This window comes from Pristis pectinata, chromosome 7 (genome assembly GCF_009764475.1).
Source record: "Pristis pectinata isolate sPriPec2 chromosome 7, sPriPec2.1.pri, whole genome shotgun sequence".
Lineage (NCBI taxonomy): Eukaryota > Metazoa > Chordata > Chondrichthyes > Rhinopristiformes > Pristidae > Pristis > Pristis pectinata.
The window spans coordinates 82,438,984-82,465,457 of record NC_067411.1 but is presented as its reverse complement, the minus strand read 5'-3'; the positions used below and the strand labels follow the sequence as shown (position 1 = coordinate 82,465,457).

The following is a 26,474-nucleotide window of genomic DNA, read 5'->3' as shown; positions in this document are numbered from 1 at the left end:
TGGGTTCTTGTATCATGATACAATATTTGCAGTAAATTGATATTTAAATAGTGATAGACTAACTATTTCTAAATCTGATTCTAATCTTCTGAATTATTTTTCAGTTAATTAAATACTGGGAGGCATTCCTGCCAGAAGCCAAAGCAATAGCATGAAATTCCAATGAGATGAAACGTGGCCTGTCTCTTGTTTACAACTGGTTCCATACTAGGCACTGACCACAGAATTCCAACATAACCACTATATACATATTTTAAATTGTAATACTACATTACAAAAGTGGTTTAAATTTCTCTTGTATTTTGTCAACCAACTGCATGGCCTAATCCAGTCAGAATGAATTGGATTGTGGAATGAAATTCTGCAGTAGTTGCTGAATTGAACACTACTGTGCAGCTTAATTTTGCAGTGAAGTGCATTGTCAGTGCTGGAACTGAGATTTTGCTGTAATGACACTTGTTTCATTAAGAGATCTATTACTGAATTTTCATATAACTAATTGTAAATTGTGAAACATAAATTCAGCATTCCTGTATAGAAATCATGAATTTTGATCTTTGTTACTATAATAAAGGGATATACTTCACCACTTTTGTAGTCTTGTTATGATTTTGTTTGTTCCTTGGGTTTTCCCAGTGAAATTAAAATTGCATTTGTTTTTGGGGTTCCTCATGCTACAAAATATGTCATTGAAGTGTTTGCCTTGTAGGTGCCCAGTAGTAGGAGTCCTACTGAAGATAGTTGTTGGCCACTCGTTCCGGTCTCGGGACACTTGCAACAGTTCCTTGGAACAGTGTTCCAGTGCAACAATCTTCCTCTGTATGACTTCCCTCTACTCATGCTGTCATGATTGTGAAATGGATTGGGGTCCAGATCTCTTCACCCACCAGTCTTGTAGGATTTGTGGAGGCTCCTTGTCTTTAAGGGTAATTTGGGGATGCCCAGTTTTTGGGCTTGTCAGCAAAACCCATGTCCTGTAAATGGGGGATATCCTGTTGCAAGTCTTTTTATGGATGGGTTTTAATAGGATGCTATTGAGTGGCTGTCCAGTGCTGTGAAAATTACAATGCAATATTTCAATGGAGAATAAACTAATTACAATTTGTGTTGCAATTTTCAATTTGTTATTTAACAGCCTGAATGGGGGTTGTCCAGCTTTCATGGCAAAACTTTTAAATGAAAATATGAAGTTGGAATGCCAAGATGTTAAAACTTTAAATTTTTATCCTTTGTACCTGATCCCAATCATTGGGTAACTTTCCATAAATGTGCACTGGATAAGAGGGGCTTAATCTTAAATCCTACTAAATCAATTTACAAAGATACTGGATGCTTACCATGTCCTTTACACTAGCAGATGGGTTGTGGCATATTCTCAAGGGCAAGCACTTGAAGTTAAGTAGATGGTGGGAGTGAAAATCAAGCAATGAATTGGAGGTATACAGTGGGACATGTGCTGAGATGCACTAGCCTGGAATACTATGCTCTTAAACTGAAGTCTTGCAGGAGAAAAGTGTTTTTAATAACAAGATTTCTCAGGTGGTTCCAGGTTTAAGTTCTACGAACACCCAAGTTACCAGTTCTACCAAGCTGTTATTTTGGAGATATGGATTTGCTTGCTTGTGGTAAATCCCTGTAATCGTCTGGCTGTTTAACAATTTTGATTTGCATGCTACTTAATGAACAGAAATAGGAACAGGAGTAGGCCACTTGGTCCCTCAAACCTCCCCTGCAAGTCAATATGATTGTGGCTGACCTATGCTGGCTTCAACTCTTCTGTACCAGTTCCCATTATCTTTAATTCCTTGAATTTTCAAATTCTCCACCTTAACTTCCTAATAATCTGGTGTCACCACCCATGTGGACAGTATTTCAAAATTTCTACATGCCTCAGTTTTAAATGATCAGCCCCTTATTTTGTAGTTATGTTCCCCTTCTATGTTATACTCTACCATTAGTGGAAACCTCTATCTCTTGTTAAGCTGCTTTAGGATTTTGTATGTTTGAATAAAGTCACCCTCATTCTTATCTCCACAGCATGCATACTGCCTAACCTCTTGATCAACACTCTCATGCCAGGAATTCATCTCCTTCAGTCAACTAAGTCTAATGTTTTTTGATAGAGAGCCGAAATGGTGCAGTACTCCAGCTATGGCCTTACAATCACCCTGTACGACCTTGACAAACGCTCCCATTTCTAAACAATCCCTTTGCAGTAATTTAACGTGTCACCTACCTTAACCATTTGTTGGACCTGCCTGCTTACATTTCTGTGATCCATGAAATTGAACACCTATATCCTTCACTCATTTGCCTTGAGTAGACTCGTAGTTATACGGCATGGAAGTACACCCTTCAGCCCAACTCGTTCATGCCCACCAGGATGCCTACACTAATCCCATTTGCTACGTTTGGCCCATATCCCGCAACCCCACAATGCCTTCTACTCTGAACTACACTGCGGGGGTATAACCGTGAATATATTTGATCAGATATCAATCTGAAGAGAGATTAAAAGGGTGACGTATCTAAACGACTGGCCGTCCAGTTCCCTGCAGCCTGCACGCTGCACAATTCGGATGGAGTTGCAACATTCCGATCGCCGGATCACGTGATGCGGACGCCGACATTCCAATCCTGGGATCACGTGACGCGGCAGCGCGTTCACGTGGCCGGTTTTTACTTTGCAAATGGCTTTTGTCTGCTTCTGAGTGCTGCCCGTGTCCATCCCGGCGGGAAGAGCTTCGCGGTGCAAAGGTGGCATTGCAGTAATTCTTCTCGCCTTCTGTCCCCTGGGGGAGAAGGGGGGGGGGGGGGGGGAGACAGTTGCAATCGAGGCATCTGGTTTTTGATCCAGCGACTGTTGTTGCACTGTTGGGAGCTCCGCTGCACCATGCGCCACACGATAGAAGTGTCAATCCCGTCCTTCCGATACGAGGAGAGTGATCTGGAGAGAGGATACACGGTAAGCCGGGACGCACGTCCTTTCCAGGCCGCCGCGTACTTGTCCACATCACCGGGTGATGGTAACTGCAGTTCCTCCCGCTGCGTTTTCACCTTGTACCTGCGACTCATTCATCCCCCGCCTGACATTCGGAGGTCGGATCCATAGGGATCCAGGGTCGGATGGCGTCATGGCATTGGTCGGTGCCGTGCAACCCAGAAGTCCTGCACTTTTTGATCCACATATTGAGTAAGCACTTTTCGCTGGTTGCGTAAAAACAGTTTTACTTCCAGCTCTTGTTACATCGGCGAAATATAAACTTTGTATGTATTTTTTTTTTGTCCAATGGCATAGTCACTGAAGCGCTTTTAATGTTAAATATTCAAGCGGCAATCAATATGGTGCACGGGACAGTGAGTTGTTTTGCCGTGAAATTCCATTCTCCCTGTAATTCGCATTGTTTGACAATATCAATGCCATCGTTAAGTGAATGTTTCTCAAAATGTTTGATGCCAGAGACCGGCTGGCTACATTCCTAATCTGACGTGGACTTCTAAAGTCCCGGCCATTTTTCTCTTTTTTAAAAATGTTTATTTGAAGTTAAATGAAAGTGCGCGCTGGGTTTTAATTATATTAAATAATCTGAAACTCGCCCTGTTTAGTACCAGTTATCATTTAAAAAGTTTCTGTTGAAGTTTAACATTTTTAAAGAAATCTTTGACACGAAGTCATGGCCTATAATTCAAAGCGAAACGACCATCGCTCAGTTAGAATTAAGTGAGAGTTTTACTTTTTACACACATACTACTCCCAAAGTTAACTGCAAATATCGGCACATCATTTTAATAAAAACGAAATTTAAAGCATTATAGTAAGATCAAGCTCTAGGCTTGCATATTACACCTCATTTTGTTTAAAACAGATTCAGTGACCAATGAGATTTCTATGTCTGTTGTATTGATGGAAGCTTTTCAGTGTGGGGAATGGATATTGGACAAGAAAATTCAAGAGTGTCTTTCAAATGCTTGGTACTTTGTTTTAGCTCAGTCATTGCTGAAATTGCATTTTTACGAAGATAAATAGAATGGATTGGCCATACAACTCTAACTGCAAGTTTATAGCGTGCAGGATATTTGTTATTGACTTTAATCTAGAAAGCAGGTGATGTCAGGTTTTGAAATTTAATCTCATCACTTGGCAACTCTAGAAACTTGTCCTCTACTATTGCCTACTGATGAGAATGAGTCAAGTCAAAATACTTTCCTTTGCATTGATCAGCGTCGGAAGGGAAATACTCTCTGGATATTTTGAGATTTGATTTTAGATGGGATGATATTATTTTGCTTTGAAGATGAGACTGATATCCTTGCTGTCATCCGTGCAAAAGAGGGGAATATGTCAAAACAATTGCATCTGAACCTTTATTTCCAAATATGCAAGCTTGGTGACCATTGTAAATCCCAAAAGTATTGTACGAAAAGGAGACTTGACACAGAAAGGCTTCAAGTTAAGATAAGATCTTTATTAGTCACATGTACATCGAAACACACAGTGAAATGCACCTTTTTGTGTAATGTGTTCTGGGGGCAGCCCACAAGTGTTGCCACACTTCCGGCGTCAGCATAGTATGCCCACAACTTCCTAACCCGAACTTCTTTGGAACGTGGGAGTTCACATCGCAGTTCATGCTTTAGTTCTTTACCATGGGACAGCTGTTGCACTGAGTCGGTCACTAATTCTTCACACTTAGCGACAATTATGTGAGAATGATAACAATTGCTTTAACAAAACTATAATGAGTTTGTGTTAGCCTTTAGAAATGACCAATTGGCTGCTGACGTCGCGATATGAATGAAGCTTGCAAACATGTTCAGTTTAGGTCAATTTTCTTCTTGTTGGAATAAACTTTGTGTATTTTCTGCCAAAGACCAAAAGTTCCATGTCTTTACCAAATTTTCTTCTTTTTAATTATATCCCTCATCCCATGCCTCATCTCTGTAACACTTCACTCCACTTTTACTGGTTCCAAACAAATGATCCAACCGTACCTGCTTTGATATACTGTCTGGGTAAATTAAATCCTTGTTTAACATGCTGCTCTGGACTTGTTAATTTTAGTTGAAAGCCATGCACAAACCTAATTGTAAATGCAAGACCCAAAGTGAAGCTTGAATGGATCAGAATGTTAACTTATGATGAGCTGCTTGGGATTTTGTGAAATTCGGCAGCATAAAAATCTTGGCAGTCTGAGTTATTTTTTCTTGAACAGTTTATGTACAGTTTATTTTAATTTATCGAAGAGCTGCAAAGATGCTGCTGCAGGCTGGCATTGATCCATTGACCAGATGTTGAAAAGCATTAGATTAGGCCATAGTAAACAGATTTTGCATTTGATTGTACTTGTCCTTCTAACTTGGTGTACTGCTCCACTATGTGAGGAGAACCAAATACAAGTTGTGCAACTGTTTAGTCTGCTTTTGATTCCCATTTGCTTTAATTCTTTATCCTGCTCCCATTTTAGCCTCTGTCATTGGCCTCCTGCTCTGTTCCAACAAAGCCCAAGATGAACTTTCATCTTCCAACCATGCACAGTAACAATCTTCAGAAGTCAACATTGAATTCAACAATTTAAGATGACCGGCCTTTACAGTTTCTATCAGAACTGTAAGGTTCTGATGATGATCATCAGCCTGTAATGCTAGCCTTTTTTCTTCCTTCATAGACATTGCCTGACCTGCTAAATATTTCCAACAATATCGGTTTTATTTCAGATTTCCAGCATCTGCAGTGTTTTGTAAATCATTCTGTTTTACTTTTTGTTTTTTGTCCATTCTTATTCCTCTTTCGAATTACACCCCTCCAAGCAGATCAGTTATGGTTGAATAAGCCTTTGCCACCTTTCCCCTCAGCAGGTACCAGCATCATTTTTCATTGAAGCTCTCCAGGTCTCCACCCTTCCACAAACCATTCCCTCTGCTCTGTACAGCTTCTGCAACTTAAAATGTGTTTGCTTTGTAACTTTTCCTGGTTGTGATGAAAAGGAATCGACCCAAAGTGTCAACTTATTTTCTCTCTCACCGATGCTGTCTCATCTGCTGAGTGTTTTTAACATTCTGTTTTTTTGCCTTTGATTACCTTACTTATTACCCTGTTGAAAAGCTGTACCTTTTCATTTTCTTTTCATTCAGAATTTAACCTAAATATTTTATATTATTGTCTGCTAGAGACATAATATTTATAATACATAGCAATATCTTTTATAAATTCATCTTTAAATAAACTAACTTTTGTTGGTCATTCAGCTTCTTTGTTGGGTACCGGGCTGTAACAAGACAAAAAGTAAAAATCTCACAAGAACTTAACATGCAATATAATTAGCAGTTATTCTCAGTGAAGCATCATGAGGTATTTTCTTATTATGCTACTCAAACTATTGAATATAACTTTTAATTAACTTTTACCTTTCCAAACAAGAGATGATTGAGGAGTATAGTTTGAGTTCTCTAACTCTGCTGTGGTTCATGTTTTTTTTAATCATCCCAGTAGGTGTCTTTATTATGCAGATGCTCCAGAGATGAGTGTAGGACCAGGGAGATGGTGTCTGCCGTGGACCTGTTTTGGCAGTAGGCAAGTTGCAGTGGGTCGAGGTTGTCTGGGAGGCTGGAGCTGATGTGTGCCATGACCAGCCTCTTGAAGCAATTCATGATGGTGGCTGCCAGATCCACCGGGCAGTAGTCATTAAGGCATCATACACAAATTGCTGGAGGAACTCAGCAGATCAGGCAGCATCTGTGGAGAGAAATAAACAGTTGACATTTCGGGTCGAGACCCTTCATCAGGACTGGAAAAGAAGAGGGCAGAAGTCAGAATAAGAAGGTCGGGGGAGGGGAGGAGTACATGCAGACAGATGATATGTGAGTTCAGGTGATAGGTGAGTCCAGGTGAGAGGGGGATGGTAGCTGGGTGGGGGAGGGGGGAGATGTAAGAAGCTGAGAGGACATAGGTAGAAGAGGCAAAGGGCTGAAGAAGAAGGAATCCGGTAGGAGAGGGAGGTGGACCATGGAATAAAGAGAAGGAAATGGGAAATAGATGGGCAGGTCATAAGGGGGAGGCCACGGGAATATGGGGGGAGGGGGGGAAAGGGAGATGAAAAGTGGGGGAGAGGGGAGGGGAGGGGTTACCGGAAGTTAGAGAAATTGATGTTGAGGCTGATACTACCAAGGCAAAATATGAGGTGCTGTTCCTCCAACCTACGCCTGGCCTCAACATGGCAGTAGGCTATGGATAGACGTGTCAGTGTGGGACTGGGATGTGGAATTGAAGTGCATGGCCACTGGGAGATCCTTGCTTTTGTGGTGGACGGAACGAAAGTACTGCGTGTTTTCCTTCCCTCCCCCAGCCGCCTTATTCTGACTTCTGCCCTTTTCCTTTCCAGTCCTGATGAAGGATCTCGACCCGAAACGTTGACTGTTTGTTTCCCTCCATAGATGCTGCCTGACCTGCTGAGTTCCTCCAGCATTTTTTGTGTGTTGCTCCAAACTGTAACATCTGCGGAATCTCTTGTGTCTCAGTAATTAAGGCATGTTACCTTATTTTTCTTTGGTACTGGGATGATATGGTGGTCTTAAAACAGGTGGGAACCTCAAACTGAAGTAGGGAGAGGTTAAAAATGTCTGCAAATACCCTCGCCAGTTGATCTGCGCAGGATCTAAGGACACGGCCGGGGACTCCATCTGGGCCAGATGTTTTCTGCAGGTTCACTCTCTGGAAGATGAATCTAACATCTGCACTGGTGACTGTGGGTTCAGGTGCATTGGAGGCTGTCGGGGCACGTTGTGACATTCCATTCCCCTTCTGTTCAAAATGTGCATAGAATGCGTTAAGCTCATTGGGAAGGGATGTTGGTGATGCTGCCCGACTTCGTTTTGTAGCATGTAAGCCCTGCCACAACTGGTAGCTGGTCTGGGACTCGATTTTGGACTGGTATTGTCTCTTGGTATCCCACATAGCTTTACAAAGGTTGTATCTCGATTTCCTACATAGGTTAGGGTCACCCGATTGGAACGCTGCAGTCCAGGACTTATCTTAGTTAGACTCTTATGTTGGAGATGATTACTTTCTAGTATGTTTGTGCCAGTAATGTTACCTGCCACACATATAAGTCCACATCTGAATGTTGCTGAGCTCTTGTTGCACGCAGGCATGGGCTGCTTCATTTGCTTTGCGTTGTGAATGGAATTGAATATTGCATGTTGATCAGCAAACATCCCCACTTCTGACGTTATGATAGAAGAAAGATTATTAATAAGGCAACTGAAGATGAATGTGGTTAGCACTTCCCTGAGGAACTCCTGCAGTGATAAGCTAGGGCTTGGACAATGGACCTTTGTGCAAGGTATGACTCCAACGATTGGAGTGTTTTATCCATGATGCCCATTGACTTCAATTTTACCAGGAATCTTTGGTGCCACATGGTCAATGCTGTCCTGATGTTAACGGCGGTCAATCTTGCCTCACTTCTGGACTAGGGCCGTGGTGGAATCTGGAGCTGAGTGTTCTTGGTGAAACCTGGAGCTGAGTGTTCTTGGTGAAACCTAAACTGGGTCTTGCTGAGCTAGTTATTGTCGAGTCTTGTGTTCATGATAAATTGTTGATAGTTGCAAGAACTGATAAAATTAGAGAATTAAAAGGGAAATGTACAAAGAAATGTTGAAGCATTTCTCAGAAGTGGACATTTCTGTATTGTGTTGCTAAGTGTGCTTCCTATTTTATAGTGAATATGTTTGAGATTACTTGCTCTTAGGAAAGAAATTTAAGGAATTTGATACGATGATGCCTGTTGTAATATTCCTCACAATATTTCAATGTTCATCAGTTTTATTGACCAATATACCATGTAACAGATGTCCTTATCACATCATTATCTTCAAATTTGAACAGACAAGTATAGCTTTTGATGTAGGAAATTTTAGATAAATTAGATGAATGTCCCAGTGGATGAATTTACAAACCTCATAACAGCAGCACAATTTTAGCAGCCAGAAGTAAGATTTCTTTTCCTTTCTGGACAATAGGCACAACATTAGACAGTAGAAAATTCATAAATAGGGATGAGGTATTGGTCTGGTTATGATCTGCTTAAACAGTGTGTTAGACTTGAGGATTGAATAGTTAAACAAATGATTATGATTCATAGATCATTTCTTGGCTTATTTCAGTCTAGTGCACCCTAATGTTTACTACAGAGTCTTGCACTGTGCAGTTTCCTATATCTCACATAGGACACCTTGAAGACCACACTTGGAATACCATGTATTTGCTGTGGAGTCAGTTCAGAGGAGTTTCCCTTGATTTATTCTTATGATGATCCTGCGAGGAAAGATAAAGTATATTGGACCTATAGTTTCTGAGTTTGGAAGAATGGGAACTTATCTTGTATATGTATAAACTGAGGTGACTTCATAGGATCGGTGCTTGGAGGAGCTTTCCTCTTGTAGGAAAATGTAGAACTAGTGAGTATAGTATCAACATAAAAGTTCTACCACTTAAGAGTGAAATGAGGTGGAATCTTGGGCAAGGCACGGTAGTGTAGCGGTTAGCATAACGCTATTACCGCACCAGCAACCCGGGTTCAATTCTGGCCACTGTCTGTAAGGAGTTTGTACGTTCTCCTTGTGTCTGCATGGGTTTCCTCCCAAAGATGTATGGTTAGGAAGTTGAGAGCATGCTATGTTGGTGCCGGAAGCGTGGCGACACTTGTGAGCTGCCCCCAGAATACACCACGCAAAAGATGCATTTCACTTTGTGTTTTGATGTAGATGTGACTAATAAAGATTGATCTATCTCCCTCCCTCCCTCCCGTAAGTTTGTTGAATACTACACTCCTGACCTGTGGTCCTATGTAAATAACTATATTCAAAGCTGAGACAGATAGCTGTTGGAATATAGGAGAACCAAGGATCGGTGATTGGGCAAGGAAATGAAGTTGAAGCCAAACATCTTATAGAAGTGCGAAGCAAGATTAAGGGGCCATGCATCTTCTTTGCTAAGTGTGTTCAGGAAGGATTCTTGACACAATATGTAGATAAGCCTACAAGAGGAGAGGCTGTGCTTGATTTGATATTGGGAGATTAACCTGGTCAGGTGTCAGATCTCTCAGTGGGAGAGCATTTTGGAGATAGTGATCATAATTCTATCTCCTTTACAATAGCATTGGAGAGAGGTAGAAACAGACAGACTAGAAAGGCGTTTAGTTGGAGTAAAGGGAATTATAAGGTTCTCAGGCAGGAAATTGGAAGCTTAAATTGGGAACAAATGTTCTCAGGGAAAAGTACAGAAAAAATGTGGTAAATATTCAGGGGATATTTGTGTGGAGTTCTGCATAGGCATGTTCCAATGAGACGGAAGATACGATAGGATGCAGGAACCGTGGTGTACAAAGGCTGTAATTAATCTAGTCAAAAGGAAAAGAAAAGCTTACAAAAGGTTCAGAGAGCTAGGTCATGTTAGAGATCTGGAAGAGTATAAGGCTAACAGGAAGGAGCTTAAGAAGGAAATTAGGAGAGCCAGAAGGGGACATGAGAATGCCTTGGCTGGCAGGATTAAGGAAAACCCCAAGGCATTCTACAAGTATGTGAGGATAATACGCAAAAGAATAAGACCTATCAAGTGCAACAGTGGGAAAGTGTGTATGGATCCGGAAGAAGCAGCAGAGGTACTTGATGAATACTTTACGTCAGTATTCACTACGGAAAAAGATCTGGGTGATTGTAGTGAGGACTTGCAGCAGGCTGAAAAGCTTGAGCATGTAGATATTAAGAAAGAGGATGTGCTGGAACTTCTGGAAAGCATCAAGTTGGATAAGTCGCCGGGACTGGATGAGATGTACCCCAGGCTACTGTGGGAGGAGATTGCAGAGCCTCTGACAATGATCTTTGCATCATCAATGGAGACGGGAGAGGTTCCAGAGGATTGGAGGGTTGTGGATGTTGTTCCCCTATTCAAGAAAGGGAGTAGAGATAGCCCAGGAAATTATAGACCAGTGAGTCTTACCTCAGTGGTTGGTAAGCTGATGGAGGAGATCCTGAGGGGCAGGATTTATGAACACTTGGAGAGGTATAATATGATTAGGAATAGTCAGCATGGCTTTGTCAAGGGCAGGTCCTGTCTTACGAGCCTGATTGAATTTTTTGAGGATGTGACTGAACACATCGATGAAGGGAGAGCAGTAGATGTAGTGCATATGGATTTCAGCAAGGCATTTGATAATGTACCCCATGCAAGGCTTATTGAGAAAGTAAGGAGGCATGGGATCCAAGGGGACTTTGCAATGTGGATCCAGAACTGGCTGGCCCACAGAAGGCAAAGAGTGGTTGTTGAAGGGTCGTATTCTGCATGGAGGTCAGTGACCAGTGGAGTACCTCAGGGATCTGTCCTGGGACCCTTACTCTTTGTGATTTTTATAAGCGACCTGGATGAGGAAGTGGAGGGATGGGTTAGTAAGTTTGCAGATGACACAAAGGTTGGAGGTGTGGATAGTGTAGAGGGCTGCCAGAGGTTACAGCAGGACATAGATAGGATGCAAAACTGGGCTGAGAAGTGGCAGATGCAGTTCAACCCAGATAAGTGTGAAGTGGTTCATTTTGGTAGGTCAAATATGATGGCAGAGTATAGTCTTAATGGTAGGACTCTTGGCAGTTTGGAGGATCAGAGGGATCTTGGGGTCCCAGTCCATAGGATGCTCAAAGCAGCTGCACAAGTTGACTCTGTGGTTAAGAAGGAATATGGTGTATTATCCTTCATCAATCGTGGAATTGAATTTAGGAGCTGAGGGGTAATGTTGCAACCATATAGGACACTGGTCAGGCCCCACTTGGAGTACTGTGCTCAGTTCTGGTTTCCTCACTACAGAAAGGATGTGGAAACCATAGAAAGGGTGCAGAGGAGATCTACAAGGATGCTGCCTGGATTGGGGAGCATGCCTTATGAACAGGTTGAGGGAACTCGGCCTTTTCTCCTTGGAGCGACGAAGGATGAAGGGGGACCTGATAGAGGTGTATAAGATGATGAGAGGCATTGATCGTGTGGATAGTCAGAGGCTTTTTCCCAGGGCTGAAATGGTTGCCACAAGAGGACATAGGTTTAAGGTGCTGGGGAGTAGGTATAGAGGAGATGTCAGGGGTAAGATTCTTACTCAGAGAGTGGTGAGTGCATGTAACGGGCTGCCGGCAACGGAGGTGGAGGCGGATACGATAGGGTCTTTTAAGAGACTTTTGGATAAGTACATGGAGCTGAGAAAGGTAGAGGGCTATGGGTAACCCTAGTAATTTCTAAGTAGGGACATGTTCGGCACAACTTTGTGGGCTGAAGGGCCTGAATTGTGCTGTAGGTTTTCTATGTTTCTCCAACTTCTTGTACTAGGGCAGGTAATCAAATTTAGTGAGGGGTTGGTTTCAAGGAACATCTTAAAGGAAGAAAGAAAGGCTTCAGGAGGGAATTCCAAAAATTAGGGCCTTGTGAACCGAAGACACAGCTGCAAAAGTCAGAACAGATTAAATTTAGGGATCAAGAGGCTGAAATTGGGGGAATGCAGATATGAGTGAGAGAGAGAGGGGTAAGGCTACAGATGGATTTGAAAATGAATAATTTTAAATTGAAACAACTATGATCATAATTTAAAAAAATAGATTAACTTTTGTGGTTTGTATGAAATTTTATATATTTTAAAGGCTGGTAAACATATTTGAAAATTGATCATTCTCACTGAGTTACAGTAGCAAAAAAATTGGATAGTATTTCATGTTGATCTGAGTAATCAGCACAAACAAACCAAAAACATAATGAAATCACCAACATTAATCCAATTCTAGGTGTGTATATAGAATCACATCTGTTTACAAATACAGAAACAAAGAAATGTCTGGAAAGTCGCTCTTTTCATGGGTGATCAGGGATGGGCAATAAGTGTCAGTGATGCACCTGTGTTGCACCATCCAGTTTAAAATGTTTAAAAGCGTGAGTTTAAAATGTGAAAATGTGAAGCATTCAAAACATTAACTAGCACACAACTGAAGTACAGACTCACAACTATACGACATGGAGCCATGAAAATGAGCAATGTTGTTTCAACAGGGATGGTCAAGTTCAAGTTTATTGTCATAGGCATATATACATAAGGTCTCAATGCCATGAAAATTAGCTTTATGCAGCAGCACATGACATTACAAACATGACAAGCATAAGTTAACATAAACTTTAATGTCAATTATACATGACTTGCGTGACAAAATAAACAATGACATTAGTACATATCAGAGTAACGAGCATGTTTATTATGAGTATTGTTTAAAAATAACAGTGCATTGACATTAACCTCTGATGTAGCTCAAGTATTCACTCAAGTAGGATGAGCGGAATCATTAAGAATGAAAAACAAAAAAGTTTTCTTTATAATGAGAAATAGAAGTAAAATATGATCAATCAACTTTATTTTGAACATCGTAAGAAACATGATTAGATAAACACAGATCTCTTAACATAGCACAGGAACAGTCCCTTCAGCCTGAGATGTTTGCGCTGACCATGATGCCAATCTAAATTAATCCCATCTGCCTGCACAAGGTCCATATCCCTCTATTCCCTGCCTGTCCAGGTTGCTATCATCCCTATTTGTACTACTTCCCCTGGCAGTGCATTGCAGGCATCTACCACCTCTGTGTAAAAAAAAACTTACCTTTAAACTTTCCCCCTCTCATCTTTAACCTATACTTTCAAGTATTTGACATTCCCACCCTGGAAAAAAGACTCTGACGATCTGCCTATGTCTTTCATAATTTATACCCACAGACATCATCTCAATGATTCTAAATGGCATTTCAAAATCATCAATGTTTATCTCCCTCTCTAGATCTTATGCCTTTATTTGTCTTTCATGGCACCAATCAACTTTTCTTTTATTCGTTCAGCAGATGTAGTATCACTGGCAAAGTCAGCACTTATTACCCAACCCTTTTTACTTTAGCACTGAATGTCTTGCAAAGCATTTTCAGAGGGCACTTAAAATCAAGCCTCTTGCTGTGGGTCTGAAATTGTGCATGGGCTGAACTGGGTAAGAACACAGATATCCCCCCTCAAAGTGTATTAATAAGCTTTTATTAAAAAAATACATTAGTTTAATGGCCATCTCTAGTGATACTAACTTTATTAATTCTTCTTTATTAAATGAATTTAAATTCTTCAGTTGAAATGGGGGTCCAGATCTGATAAACTGGGAAGAACGTATCTTCATTAAAGAGAGATGTCATCTAACTGCAAACATGGGGAAAGGGATGCGCACACACACAGTAAGTGCATGCATCAAGTGAGTAACAGGAAACTGTGGTTAGAGGAGAATGGGGAAGTGAGCATTGCTTGAAAGAGTTTGGGTGGGGAGAAACATGAGTTTGGGAGTTGAAAGGGGGAAGAGGATTCTGAGATATTGTTTATCTCAATATAGTCTGGTTAATGAACAACAATTATTCTACAAATAAGAAAATTGGATTGAGTACTTCAGAAATGCCCTTAGTATTTTCCAGGAAAATTTGAGACTTTGAATTAAGCCTGTGTTTCTGATGGCTATCGTATATCTTGGGCTGTGCATTTGACCTGCCTGGCGTGGGATGTCCTGAGGCCCTAGACTTTCATTGGAAAAGTGGAGAGGTGCTGCAAACTTGTTGTTAATCTATTTTTATGCCCTTCCACAGTGTGGATTTTGCCCCTGTATTAGCCATTGTGTAATATGTACTCTTTTTTCAGAGGAATGGCAAGATCAGGTTTATTATCACTGATATATGTCATGAAATTTATTGTTTTGCAGCAGCAGTACAGTGCAAGACATAAAAATTACTATAAGTTACAAAACTAAATGAATAGTGGAAAAGAGTATTTAGTGGTTTACTGCAATCTATAATCATACTTGGAGTTTCTTTGTGATTTATGTTAGTAACAATATTATCTTTTGTGAACAATTGTATAATTTTTTGTTTTGCTTCCTAATTCTGATGACAGTAGATACTCTTGGAATTTTATACACTATGCTGATATCTGTTTGAACAAAGAAGGAAGAGCAGTAGAACTCTATCATGATTGCCCATTTATATACATGAAGAATTCTGAAAGCCTACGTGTATATTTAAAAAAATAGGTAAAAAGGTCACTGACTTATGTGTATTAAGTAACTTGTTTGCAGGATTGTATGTCATGTTTGGTGTTGTGATCCTGTAAGGTTACAAACATGGAAGAATCACTTTGAATCTTCATTATTGCATAACTTACATCAAACACTCTGACTGAGCTAATAGCTGCCCTTAGTGTGGCAATTTTGTGTTCAAAGTTACTTTGTGCAAAGTATGTAATATGACTGCACCCTCCCCTATTTTAATCCATATATTAACATAGAGAGAATTTGGAGAATCTCCTTGTGCTCACCTTGTAGGCTCTGATACCTTGTGGTATCTTGTGCAATAATGAACAAGGAAATTAAATGACCAGTCTTCAAGTAATACATAAGCACAAATCAAAAATGTTGATTACCTTGTGAAGTGATCAATGACTTCTGGAGAGAATTGATCGATTATATGGAATGCTTGTTGTGTGAAAAGTGATCAGACAATATTTCACCTGACTTTGCTGCCAGAGTGCTCTATTGGCAGTAAGGTTGTACAACCGCATCATATATATCAGAAGTACATTAAAACATGAGTGCATCATGCAAGTATTTGCTGAGTTTTTAGGACTGTAGATTTATGAATGGAAGAATCAAACAAAATGAGGGCTGTAATGAAAGATCTAATTCTATATACATACAGTATAACATGAATTGAGAGTTTAAATCCCACCATGTGAAATTTAAACTGAATTAACAAAATAAGAGAGAGAGGAGACTGCAGATGCTGGTATCTGGAGCAAAAACAAAGTGCTGGAGGAACTCAGTGTATCAGACAGCATCTGTAGAGAGAGATAGACAGTGAACAATTTGGGTTGAGACCACTCCAGTCCCGATGAAGGGTCTTGACCCAAAACATTGACTGTGTTTCCCTCCATAGATGCTGCCTGACCTGCTGAGTTCCTCCAGCATTTTGGTTTTTTTTGCTCACAAAATAAATAAACCCGGAAACTAGTCCTGCAATAACGTATTCATTGGATGTCATTGCAAAACCCATCCTGTTCGTGAGTGTTCTTTAAGTCTTTAATTGGTCAGGTCGAGGGATGATGGAACTGACTGCAAAGGAGGTCTCCACACTTGTGGTTGCCTTTTGTATCCTCTACAAACAGGTAACAATGTAGGCTGAGCCTTTGGCAGGAAGAGAAGACAAATGAAAAGCTGGAAGAAAAAGAAAGGAGTAACCAATTTCAGGAGGACATTTCTAGCTGGACATTCTACGATACGATCAGAATGCAGTTTCAATAAACAGAATTTCAGTTCTTCGTTCCTTCATAGCTCCCATCTTACCTTTCTGTCTGTTATTAATTATCTTGGCATTTACTGACCACATTGCACCTGACCATATAAACTAGGCTGAAAGGCTCAGCTTTAGACTGCACCCCCCCCCCCCCCCTTGTGAGTAACAATGGATTGAACTAGCTGGCTGAGGGGAAATGAAGGGTGGAGTGCCAGAGGTAGGAACAGAAATCCTGTCACACCAGATTTGTGCTCCACAGAGTCAATGCTCCTCCCCTGGGGTGGCATCTTAAAGCCTCTCTGAACACTGGCACCCAGAGCCAAGGTGGGGAAAAAACTTGACTTTCACTACAGGTCGTAGATGTTGTTTCGCTTCTGGTTGGGCTAAAGTGACATTTGAGACATTTCCTGCCGTCAGATGCTACATGATGTTCAATCTGCAAATGTTGAAATAGAGCCATAGTTATACATCATGGAACTGGGCCCTTCGGCCCAACTTGTCCATGGCAGCCATGGCGCCTTCCTGATCTAGTCCAATTGTCTGCATTTGGCCCATATCCGTCTAAACCTTTCCTATCCATACACCAATCCAAATCCTTTTTAAACATTGTAAATGTAGCCGCCTCTTCCACTTCCTCTGGCAGCTCGTTCCATGTACCTGCCACCCTCTGTGTGGTAAACTTGACCCTCAGATCCCCTTTAAATCTTTCCAGGCAAAACAGTCCCAGTCTGTCCAGTCCCTTCTTATAACCCAAGCCCTCCATTCCCGGCAACGTCCTTGTGAATCTTTTCTGCACCCTCTCTAGTTTAATCACATCTTTCCTATAGTGTAGTGACCAGAATTGCACACATTACTCCAGGTGCAGTCTCATCAATATCCTATACAGCTGTAACATGAAGTTCCAACTCTTGTACTCAATGTCCCGTCTGATGAAAGCACGCCATGTGCCTTCTTCACCATCTCGTCTACCTGTGTGGCCTCTTTCAGAGAACTATGTATTTATACCCCTAGGTCTCTCTGTTCTGCAAGTCTCTCCAGGGCCCTATTATTTACTGTGTATGTCCTGCCCTGGTTTAACTTCCAAAAATGCATCGCTTCACACATGTTTGAGATAAATTCCATCTTCGTTTGCCCACTTTCCCAGTTGATCTAGATCCTGTTGTAACCTTTTTCATTGTCCACACCATCAATTTTGGTATCAAACTTGCTAATCACTCCACCTACATTTTCATCCAGATTGTTAATATATATCCAGCACTGATCCCTACGGCACGCCACTGGTCACAGGCCCCCAGTCTGAAAAACCAACTCTCTACTACCACTCTCTGACTCCTTTCACCAAACCAATTTTGTATCCAATTGGCTAGCTCACCCTGGATCCCATGTGATCTCATCAGACCAGTCTACCATGTGGGACCTTGACAAAAGCATTGCTAAAGTCCATGTAGACCATGTCTACCCCACTGCCCTAGTCAATCCTTTTGGTCACTTTTTCAACAAACTCAAATAGATTAGCAACCACATCGTTACTGGAAGGGGTGAGCTGTAGTTTCCACTAAAGCTCTGAGGAATGTTGGAGTGGAGGAATTCCTTTCTGTGGCATTGAGTACTTGAGTTCTGGGAGGCCTGCCAAGGCATCAGGAAGTTCATTGTGTCTTCTCGTTACTACCATCAGGGAGGAAATACAGGAGCGTGAAGACCCACACTGAACGATTCATAACAGCTTCTCCGCCATTACATTTCTGAACAGTCCATGAACCAATGAACACTACTTCATTATTCCTCTTTTTTGCACTATGGTTATAGTAATTTTATGTCTTTCTACTGTACTACTGCTGCAAAGAAACAAATTTCACATCATTTAAGTCGGTGATAATAATTCTGATTGTTGTCTACCTATCACCTGATGTCTGAAACATCAAATCTTCATGTATGACCTCCGTAGCTTAAGTCTTTCCTTCCCTCACTACAGGGAGATGGACCTGGGCTGCAAGCCATTTATGCTGTTGACTCTCCTCTTACAGATTTTATCTCTCTACTACCTCTGTAGCCTGTAGATTATGAGTGACATATTGAATGATGGGGTATGTTCATTATTGCTCTTATGCACTGCTGTTGCTCCTGTCTGGACAGGAAGATGATCTTGTCCATCTGGAAGGAAAAGAATACAAAGGAGTGTGGTGGAGATGGTTGTGAAATAGAATGCAGAAGAAATGCGTCTGCTGCTTGGAGGTCAGAAGAAATAGTGGGATGAGGGGAAAGTGCAATGCAAGGAGGAGGATGAGCTCTGAGCGTGGCATCATTTCACCTCTGCCTCTACACCTTATCTGGCAAAGCTTCCAAAAGTACGTCAGGAAATCTGGCTCCCTCTTTTTGTCTGTCTTGAGCCATTGGAGAAACATTAAAAATAGGAGTAGGAATAAATATCAATCCTGAATATATTTAATAACTCAGCATCCACAGTTCTCTGAAGTAAACAGATCCAAAGGTCTACAACCTTCGAGAATTGCTTTCTCCTCATCTATCTTAAATGGATATCCCTCTATGCTGGGACTATACTCTTTACTCTGGTTTCCACCACCTGCAAAAAATAAAAGTCCTCTCCACATTGCTCTGCCAAGCTCCTCAGAATCTTATGTCTCAGTAAGATCACCTCTCACACTTCTAATCTTCAGAGACTATTGGCCCAATCTATCTTTCCTCATTACAACCCATTTATCCTAGAAATCAATCTAGTTAACACATTTTCTTCAGGTTAGCAATGATTATTAAATTTGCTCATAGATTGTGCATCTTCCTGCTCTCATTTTTTTACTCTCCTGGTTTTGCATTTGATAAGTGGAAAAGTATAGTTACTCATGACTTTGCCATGTGAGATCAATGCAAGGTATCAATCTCCAAGGACCTGGATACAGTACCCCAATAACCTTACATTTCTGATCAAGATCAGTGACTTGCATCCTTCTCTTGCTTATGTTTTTGGCATATGCATGGTGCCCTCTCGGAGGTCTGACAACTTGATCATAGTTCTCTAGTGCAACAAAGATTAACTATGAGATCCTCGGGTTTTAAATGATGTAATTATTCTCACGGTGGTGATATTGATCTTCTGAATGAGGTCATAGAGTACCAGATGCACCAGGAATAGAATGAAAAGGACAGTGCATATTATGAAATTGGAATAAATACACTGGTAAATTATAGTACTGAGGAGTATAATACAGCAAAATGTAAAGAAGTAATGGAATGCAGGAGGCCATTCAGCCCACTGGATCCATGTCACATTCTGGTGAAGCAATCCCCTTCTCTTTTTCTCCCTGTACCCTTGCAGCTTGTTCTCTCTCACACATGCACATCAACTCCCCTATGATTGCCTTTGCCAATACCCTACTCTAAGGAGTAATCTATAATAGCCAATTAAGCTAGCAGCATATGTTTGGGATGTGGGAGGAAACCAGAGCATCCGGGAGGAACTCAGATACTCATGGAGAGAACGTGAAAGTTCCACACAAACCGCTCTGGAGGTTGGGATCGAACCTGGGTCCCTGAAGCTGTGAGGCAAGGGCACTAACTGCTGTGCTAACATGCTGCCCAGTGGCTGGCTTATTTTAACTGCTAAAGTGATGAGTTCTCTCATTTTATTAGAATAGAAGTATTTTCATTTTTATATGTCACAATGATATGGCCTTGATGATGGGAACATGAAAATCTTTGAAGGTGTTGCTGACAGGAGACAGATTCCAATCGCATTTTCTGGCACAACAGAGTAATGGATCCACAGTAGTTCATTTTCAAAGCTGAACTGTGAAGAACCAAATGCTGAGCCACATTTTTATCTGCTTGGAGCTAGGAAGTTAACACTCCATTTGTCAAAAGAGTTTTTGCAATAACTTGATAATGTTATCACACCACGAGTGAATGGTGTTTGGTCTGACCTCAGACGTTGCTAGGCTACCAGCAGTACACAGAATGATTTTGTCCATTAAAATAAAACTTTAAAAAAACCCTTGAAAATATGTTTTCCTAATCTGCACAGCCTTTTTTATTTATCATACAAAAATGAACAATATTTTACCATGTTTTGGTCAAAAACTGTATGACCTTGTATCATCACCAGTATCCAAAAGCTCAGATAAGAACAGGAAAATAATAAGAGTACAAGGCAAACAGCAAACTGTAATTATTTGTAGCTTGTCAAGTAAAACCCTTAGGCCACTGATTCAAATCTGAGAAATCTGCACATTTCTACAGACTAACCTTAGCTAACATCAGACAAATATCGCCCATGTTCTCCGACTACTGAAATTGCATCAGTTTGTCATGCACTCCACATGCAGCCTCCGAACAATATCATTTGCTTGCAAATAGGTCCTGGTGAGAAGCCCCTAGACGCTTTCTCTGGTATCTGACTTCTGCCCTGTGATTTGTCATGTCTCTTTTGCTATCAGTGTACAGTAATTTTAATAGAATCTGATGGTTTGCTTGTGGGATAGAGGAATGTAGATTGTGTCAGTATTTGCTATATATATTGTGCTAAGTCTTCAACACTGATGAAAGCCCAGCAGATCAGAGTGGAGGAGGTTTTCATTCAGATTGTAAAACTTTCTTTTTATGAACTGATAGCATCCTATTTAGTAGCATTAAGGGGACATTAATAAATGAACTGTGAGCTTACAATCTTTTGAAGTGTGCCTTTTGATAGACAGTTTTGTGTTTTATTTGTTTCACATTCACCCAGTGCCACTAAATTTCTTTAAAACTTTTCCTGAATCTTGCCCATATTCTATATATAGCTGTTACCTTGCATTGATTTTTTTCTCTGTAGTAAGAGCAATGCTCTGAAGCAGTTCTGTGGCACTAATTTGAATGCTAGGTGATACCAAAGATAATTCAATAATCACCAATTGCTTTTCAGTACTTTGCCCAGGTTATGTACAGGTAATTCTTTAATAGGTTATTTATGCAGAATTATACACCAGAACTTTTGCTAAATGCAAAATAAAAATCAATAGTTTTGTAAAATGCAGATGTACCACACAAGAATCTCCTTTTTATTATGATCCAATCATTTAAAGTGCATCTGAAGACAAGGCAATAAGCCAGTGGTCTTGAGTGGACCTGATGACAAGCTGGAGACTGGGTCTAGTGAATCTGATGGTGAGTCAATGTTAGGCTTCTGAGCTGCATTCTGAGATCCACCATCGTGAAGTACTTTGAGAGGCTGGTCATGGCACGCATTAATTCCAGCCTCCCAGACAACCTCGACCCACTGCAATTCGCCTACCGCCGAAACAGGTCTATGGCGGATGCCAGCTCCCTGGCCCTACACTCATATCTGGAGCATCTGCACAGCAAAGGCACCTACACTATACTATTGTTTATCGACTACAGCTCTGCCTTCAATACTATAATTCCAAGCAAACTCATCATCAAACTCCAAGATCTGGGACTCAACACCTCCCTTTGTAACTGGATCCTTGACTTCCTGACCAACAGACAGCAATCAGTAAGGATAGGCAGCAACACCTCCAGCATGATTAATCTCAATACTAATCCCCCACAAGGCTGTGTCCTCAGCCCTACTCGACTCCCTGTACACTCATGACAGTGTGGCCATATTCTGCTCTAACTCCATTTGAAAGTTTGCAGATGATATCTCCATAGTGGGTCGTATCTCAAATAATGATGAGTTGGAGTACAGGAAGGAGATAGAGAGCTTAGTGACATGGTGTCATCACAACCTTTCCCTCAATGTCAGCAAAACAAAGGAGCTGGTCATTGACTTCAGGAAAGAGAGCGGTGTACACGCACCTGTCTACATCAATGGTGCTGAGGTCAAGAGGGTTGAGAGCTTCGAGTTCCTCGGAGTGAACATCACCAATAGCCTCTCCTGGTCCAACTATGTAGATGCCACAGCCAAGAAAGCTCACCAGTGTCTCTTCTTCCTCAGGAAGCTAAAGAAATTTGGCATGTCCCCTTTGGCACTCACCAACTTTTATGGATGCACCATAGAAAGCATCCTATCTGGATGCATCACGGTTTGGTATGGCAGCTGCTTTGCCCAGGACCGCAAGAAACTGCAGAGAGTTATGGACACAGCTCAGCACATCACGGAAACCAGCCTCCCCTCCATGGACTGTCTATACTTCTTGCTGCCTTGGGAAAGCAGCCAGCATAATCAAAGACCCTACCCACCTGAGACATTCTCTCTTCTCCCCTCTCCTGTGGGGCAGAAGCTACAAAAGCCTGAAAAACGTACCACCAGGCTCAAGGACAGCTTCTGTCCTGCTGTTATAAGACTATTGAACAATTCCCTAGTACAATAAGATGGACTCTTGACCTCACAATCTACTTCATTATGATCTTGGACGTTTTCTACTTGCACTGCACTTTCTCTGTAGCTGTGACACATTACTCTGCATTCTGTTATTGTTTTACCTTGTACTACCTCAATGCACTGTGTAATGAATTGATCTGTATGAACGGTACGCAGGGCAAGTTTTTCACTGCACCTCAGTACATGTGACAATAAGCCTATTCCAATTTGTTGGGGAGAAAATAGTACTACAGTCTCTCATTCATTCAGCTGTGATGCCCGAGTCCAAGCTGTGATCTCTCTGTTGGAAGTATAGTGGCTGATATATAACATGTAAAAATTTGGGTGTTTATGTTGTAACTGCAAATTTTAAGATACTATACTTTTTTTTAAAAAGGCAAAGTTTTAGACACTAGGTAATATGATTAAAAGTATTTTGGGGGAAGAGGTGATATAGATGACAATTCACCAATTTGATTATGTGTTCAAATAAAACTGCTGAGAAGTTTGCCTAAATGGAGATTTTGTCAGATCTAGATGTGTGCTCTCTCATTTTAGATTGCAACCCTCATGTCTGGAACTTAAACTTCTGGATCACGTGCTGTATTTGGGAGAACTGTTGGAAATTAGTTACACAATCTACCACCACAGAACACTAACTACAGCTTTCCACTGTATGTGGCCTTTCCATCTGGTTTCGCCACTGTTGTGGCTCTCTGGCACCAAGTCCTGGAAGAGCCAGATTCCTCTGTGGCTGAGCACTACTTAGAACCAATTCACCCTGCGGACACTCTTCAGAAACTTTGCACCGTGGAGCTAATTTTGTCCTGTCCCAACAGCTCACTTTGTAAGCTCACAATTCTTGGACGTTGTCCTCTTCAATGTGGATCCTACTGATCAAGTTCAAGGGGGAACAGCTTTTCACAGTCCACTAACCATGTGCAAATGGTGCAATAATTGTTTTCCCAAAATGTTTATTTGTTAGTAGTTATCAGAATATATTGCAAGTTGTGAATTTCATGTGAAACGTAACAAAAGCATTCACGTTCAAGTTTGTTGTCATAGGCATGCATGCCCAGGGTATAAAAGCTGTGAAAATTAGCATTTTGCAGCAGGAGCACAGTACATTACAACAATATATCTGGTCAGAGGAGTAGTGTCTTAATTATGGTGCTGTAGGTCATATGGGGTAATTTGATTGCCCATACCTTTTTACCACTTTTGGTCAATGACAACTGAAACATTTTCCTATTCCGAAATGTCATTGGTATCAAATTTCCTCACAGATGCTGCTTGACCTGCATAATATTTGTAGCATTTTCTGAATTTATTTTGAATTTCCAGCATCTGTTTTAGATTTTGAGGAGGGTAAAAGGGAGTAGGGATAGTAAAGAACTTAAGAAATGGAGGAGGTTTACCTTCTAGATGCACTAAGATCTCAGTACTTTTGTAATGAACATACAAGTAAAATGGTTAATCTGGCACCTTCGGACTTTGCTGCCAGTCTGGCAGATCTTCTGAACCATTGGATGTTATTTCCAACTAATAGTCCAGGAAACTTTTAATTTGATCTTTTTAAAAACGTTAGAGTGTTATAAATTTTCTAGCAGACCCGGGAAGTTGAAAGAGAGCATGCGAAATTGGGCTCCAGTGAGCGTCAAAGCAACTCAGGTAACAACCAAGTGAATTTCATGGGAGCGCAAGAACAGGTGCCCTTGTGTGTTAAAGGATCGTGTTAAAGGTTTGGAGCCCGTATGTGTTAAAGGAAGCACAGGAACCAGAGCCCCCTTGTTTTAATGGGAGTGCAGGGATCACGACCCTGGTGTGTTAAAAGAGTGTGAGAATCAGCACCCAGCGACCCAAGTAATGAATGATTGGGGTTTCGGAAACAATTGAATAGTGGATTATCAGAATTTTACTCCCTTTGGAAAACGGTAACACTTAGGTTACCGACACACATTTACTATAAAATTGTCTGCAGGATGGGTAGAGTATGAGCAAATATTTTTCTGTACTGGCTGCCCCTGGGAGTTGGCATTGGGGCCTTTATTTATCTTCCCATATATAAATAACATAGAACATGGAACAGTACAGCACAGGAACTAGCCCTTTGGCCCATAATGTTGTGCAGAGCTAATTAAATTAGTAATCAAATGCCTAACTAAAGTAATCCCTTCTGCCTACACAATGTGCTTCCACACAATCCCTTCTCCCTCCACTTCCTGCACGTTCATGTGCTTGTCTAAGAGTGCCTTGAACACCTCTATTGCATTTGCCTCCACCAGCAGCCCTGGAAGTGCCTTCCAGGCACCCACCACGCTGTGTAAAAAAAAACTTGCCCTGCACATCTTTGAACTTATCCCCCCCCTCACCTTTAAATGCATGCCCTCTGGTATTAGACATTTCAACCCTGGCAGAAAGATACCGGCTGTTTAAAATATCAAAGTTTTGATAAAAAGATGTGGCAATTTAGTGAACAAGTTAATAAGCCCACACTTTAAAAACTATAGCCAAGAAGGTTGACAATACACATAGCAGATGTAGTTTATATTGGATAAGTGTAAGTTATTCCCCTCTACCTCATGGTTAACTTTTTTGTGTAGTTTATCAGTCTGGCGTGCAATCTTTTAAGGTTTCTTGCACTTGTAACCCTGAGTGTTTGCATCATATTTTTATAAAAATGCATTGTCCACAGTAACAGCAAAAAAGGTTTAATGGGTTTGTTCCTGGAAGGTGCATGTGCATTCATACTTAGTGGGTGGGGTTTGAGTGGAAGAGGTGCAGATGTTGGAGAAGGAACGAGATGAATGGGCTTCATGTCAAGACATAGAAATAAAACAGTGTGGATTGTTTCTTTATGGAGTGCTAATGGCATTTATTCCAGTGGGAATGTTGGATGTGGCCTGGATGAGTGCCATCCTAGTCAAAAGCTCAGCTGATTAATAGTTGTTCTCCCAGGCCTGGCTGGCTGAATACAGTGGTCAGATTGGTTAGAGGCCACGTCTGTTGTATCATTCAGCTTAATTATCCGCTGCAAAGCATGATTGAATTTGATTTGCTGTATATCTAATTATGTTCATATAACAGATATTTTTGATTGCAACAGATCAATTTTGTTAGTAGGATGATTGAGCAAGAAATCAAATTGGAGTATAACTTCCCTGAACTGAACAAACTGCTAGAACAGAGATGCAATGGAATTTGTTTTGCATTGGAGTTTGAACTTTGGCAAATTTGAGAGTTCAGCTCTGATTTCATTTCTGACTTTGCCAGGGTTATTGCACTTGATATCATTTGGATAAGAGAGTTTGGGTATTGGGGTCTGTGGGTGATATTTTATTTTGGCTTTCACCTTCTTGTGTGATTTTTACAAGTGGAGTTTGTCCAGCAGGTGTCAGCAGTCTCAAATCCTTTTGTATATGGTTGGCAGTCCATACAGTGGAGATGTTGTTTTATGTACAGATTGTATGATTTTCATTTCGGTAGTGAGTCTTTCCTGTGTAATTGTAATTTTGTAAGTGGAGTTTAATTTTGAGTGAAGTGGGCTGTCAAAGAATTATAGATGTCAATATATTTTTGTTATAAATTTGAAATGAATTTATCAATATATATTTGGTATGAAGGTTTATCGATGTGGGTTTAAATCAGATGCCATAGAAGTTGCGACATGCCACTGTAATCAGAGACCAGACAGATGCTCTCACCTGTGTGACTTTCTAAATGCAGTACCTGTATATTCAAGAACATTGAAGGTGGGTTGATCATAATGCCATGA

General features: G+C 40.9%; 2 protein-coding genes across 3 annotated transcripts in view; both read left to right on the top strand.

The window, feature by feature from the left end:
* The window catches only part of snx2 (sorting nexin 2), a 30,905-nt gene extending 30,316 nt beyond the window's left edge, over nucleotides 1-589 (top strand). The window contains exon 15 of the mRNA XM_052020372.1: nucleotides 105-589. Coding sequence (XP_051876332.1) covers nucleotides 105-155 — 51 coding nt within the window. The 3' untranslated portion in view covers nucleotides 156-589. The remainder of the gene's footprint in view (nucleotides 1-104) is intronic.
* A 2,076-nt stretch (nucleotides 590-2,665) lies between these two features.
* LOC127572503 (sorting nexin-24-like) overlaps nucleotides 2,666-26,474 on the top strand; it is a 118,277-nt gene continuing 94,468 nt past the window's right edge. The window contains exon 1 of one of the 2 annotated variants that reach the window (XM_052019858.1): nucleotides 2,666-2,965. In XM_052019858.1, the coding sequence (XP_051875818.1) occupies nucleotides 2,894-2,965 (72 nt within the window). In that variant the 5' untranslated portion in view covers nucleotides 2,666-2,893. The other variant, XM_052019859.1, reaches the window with a different exon arrangement.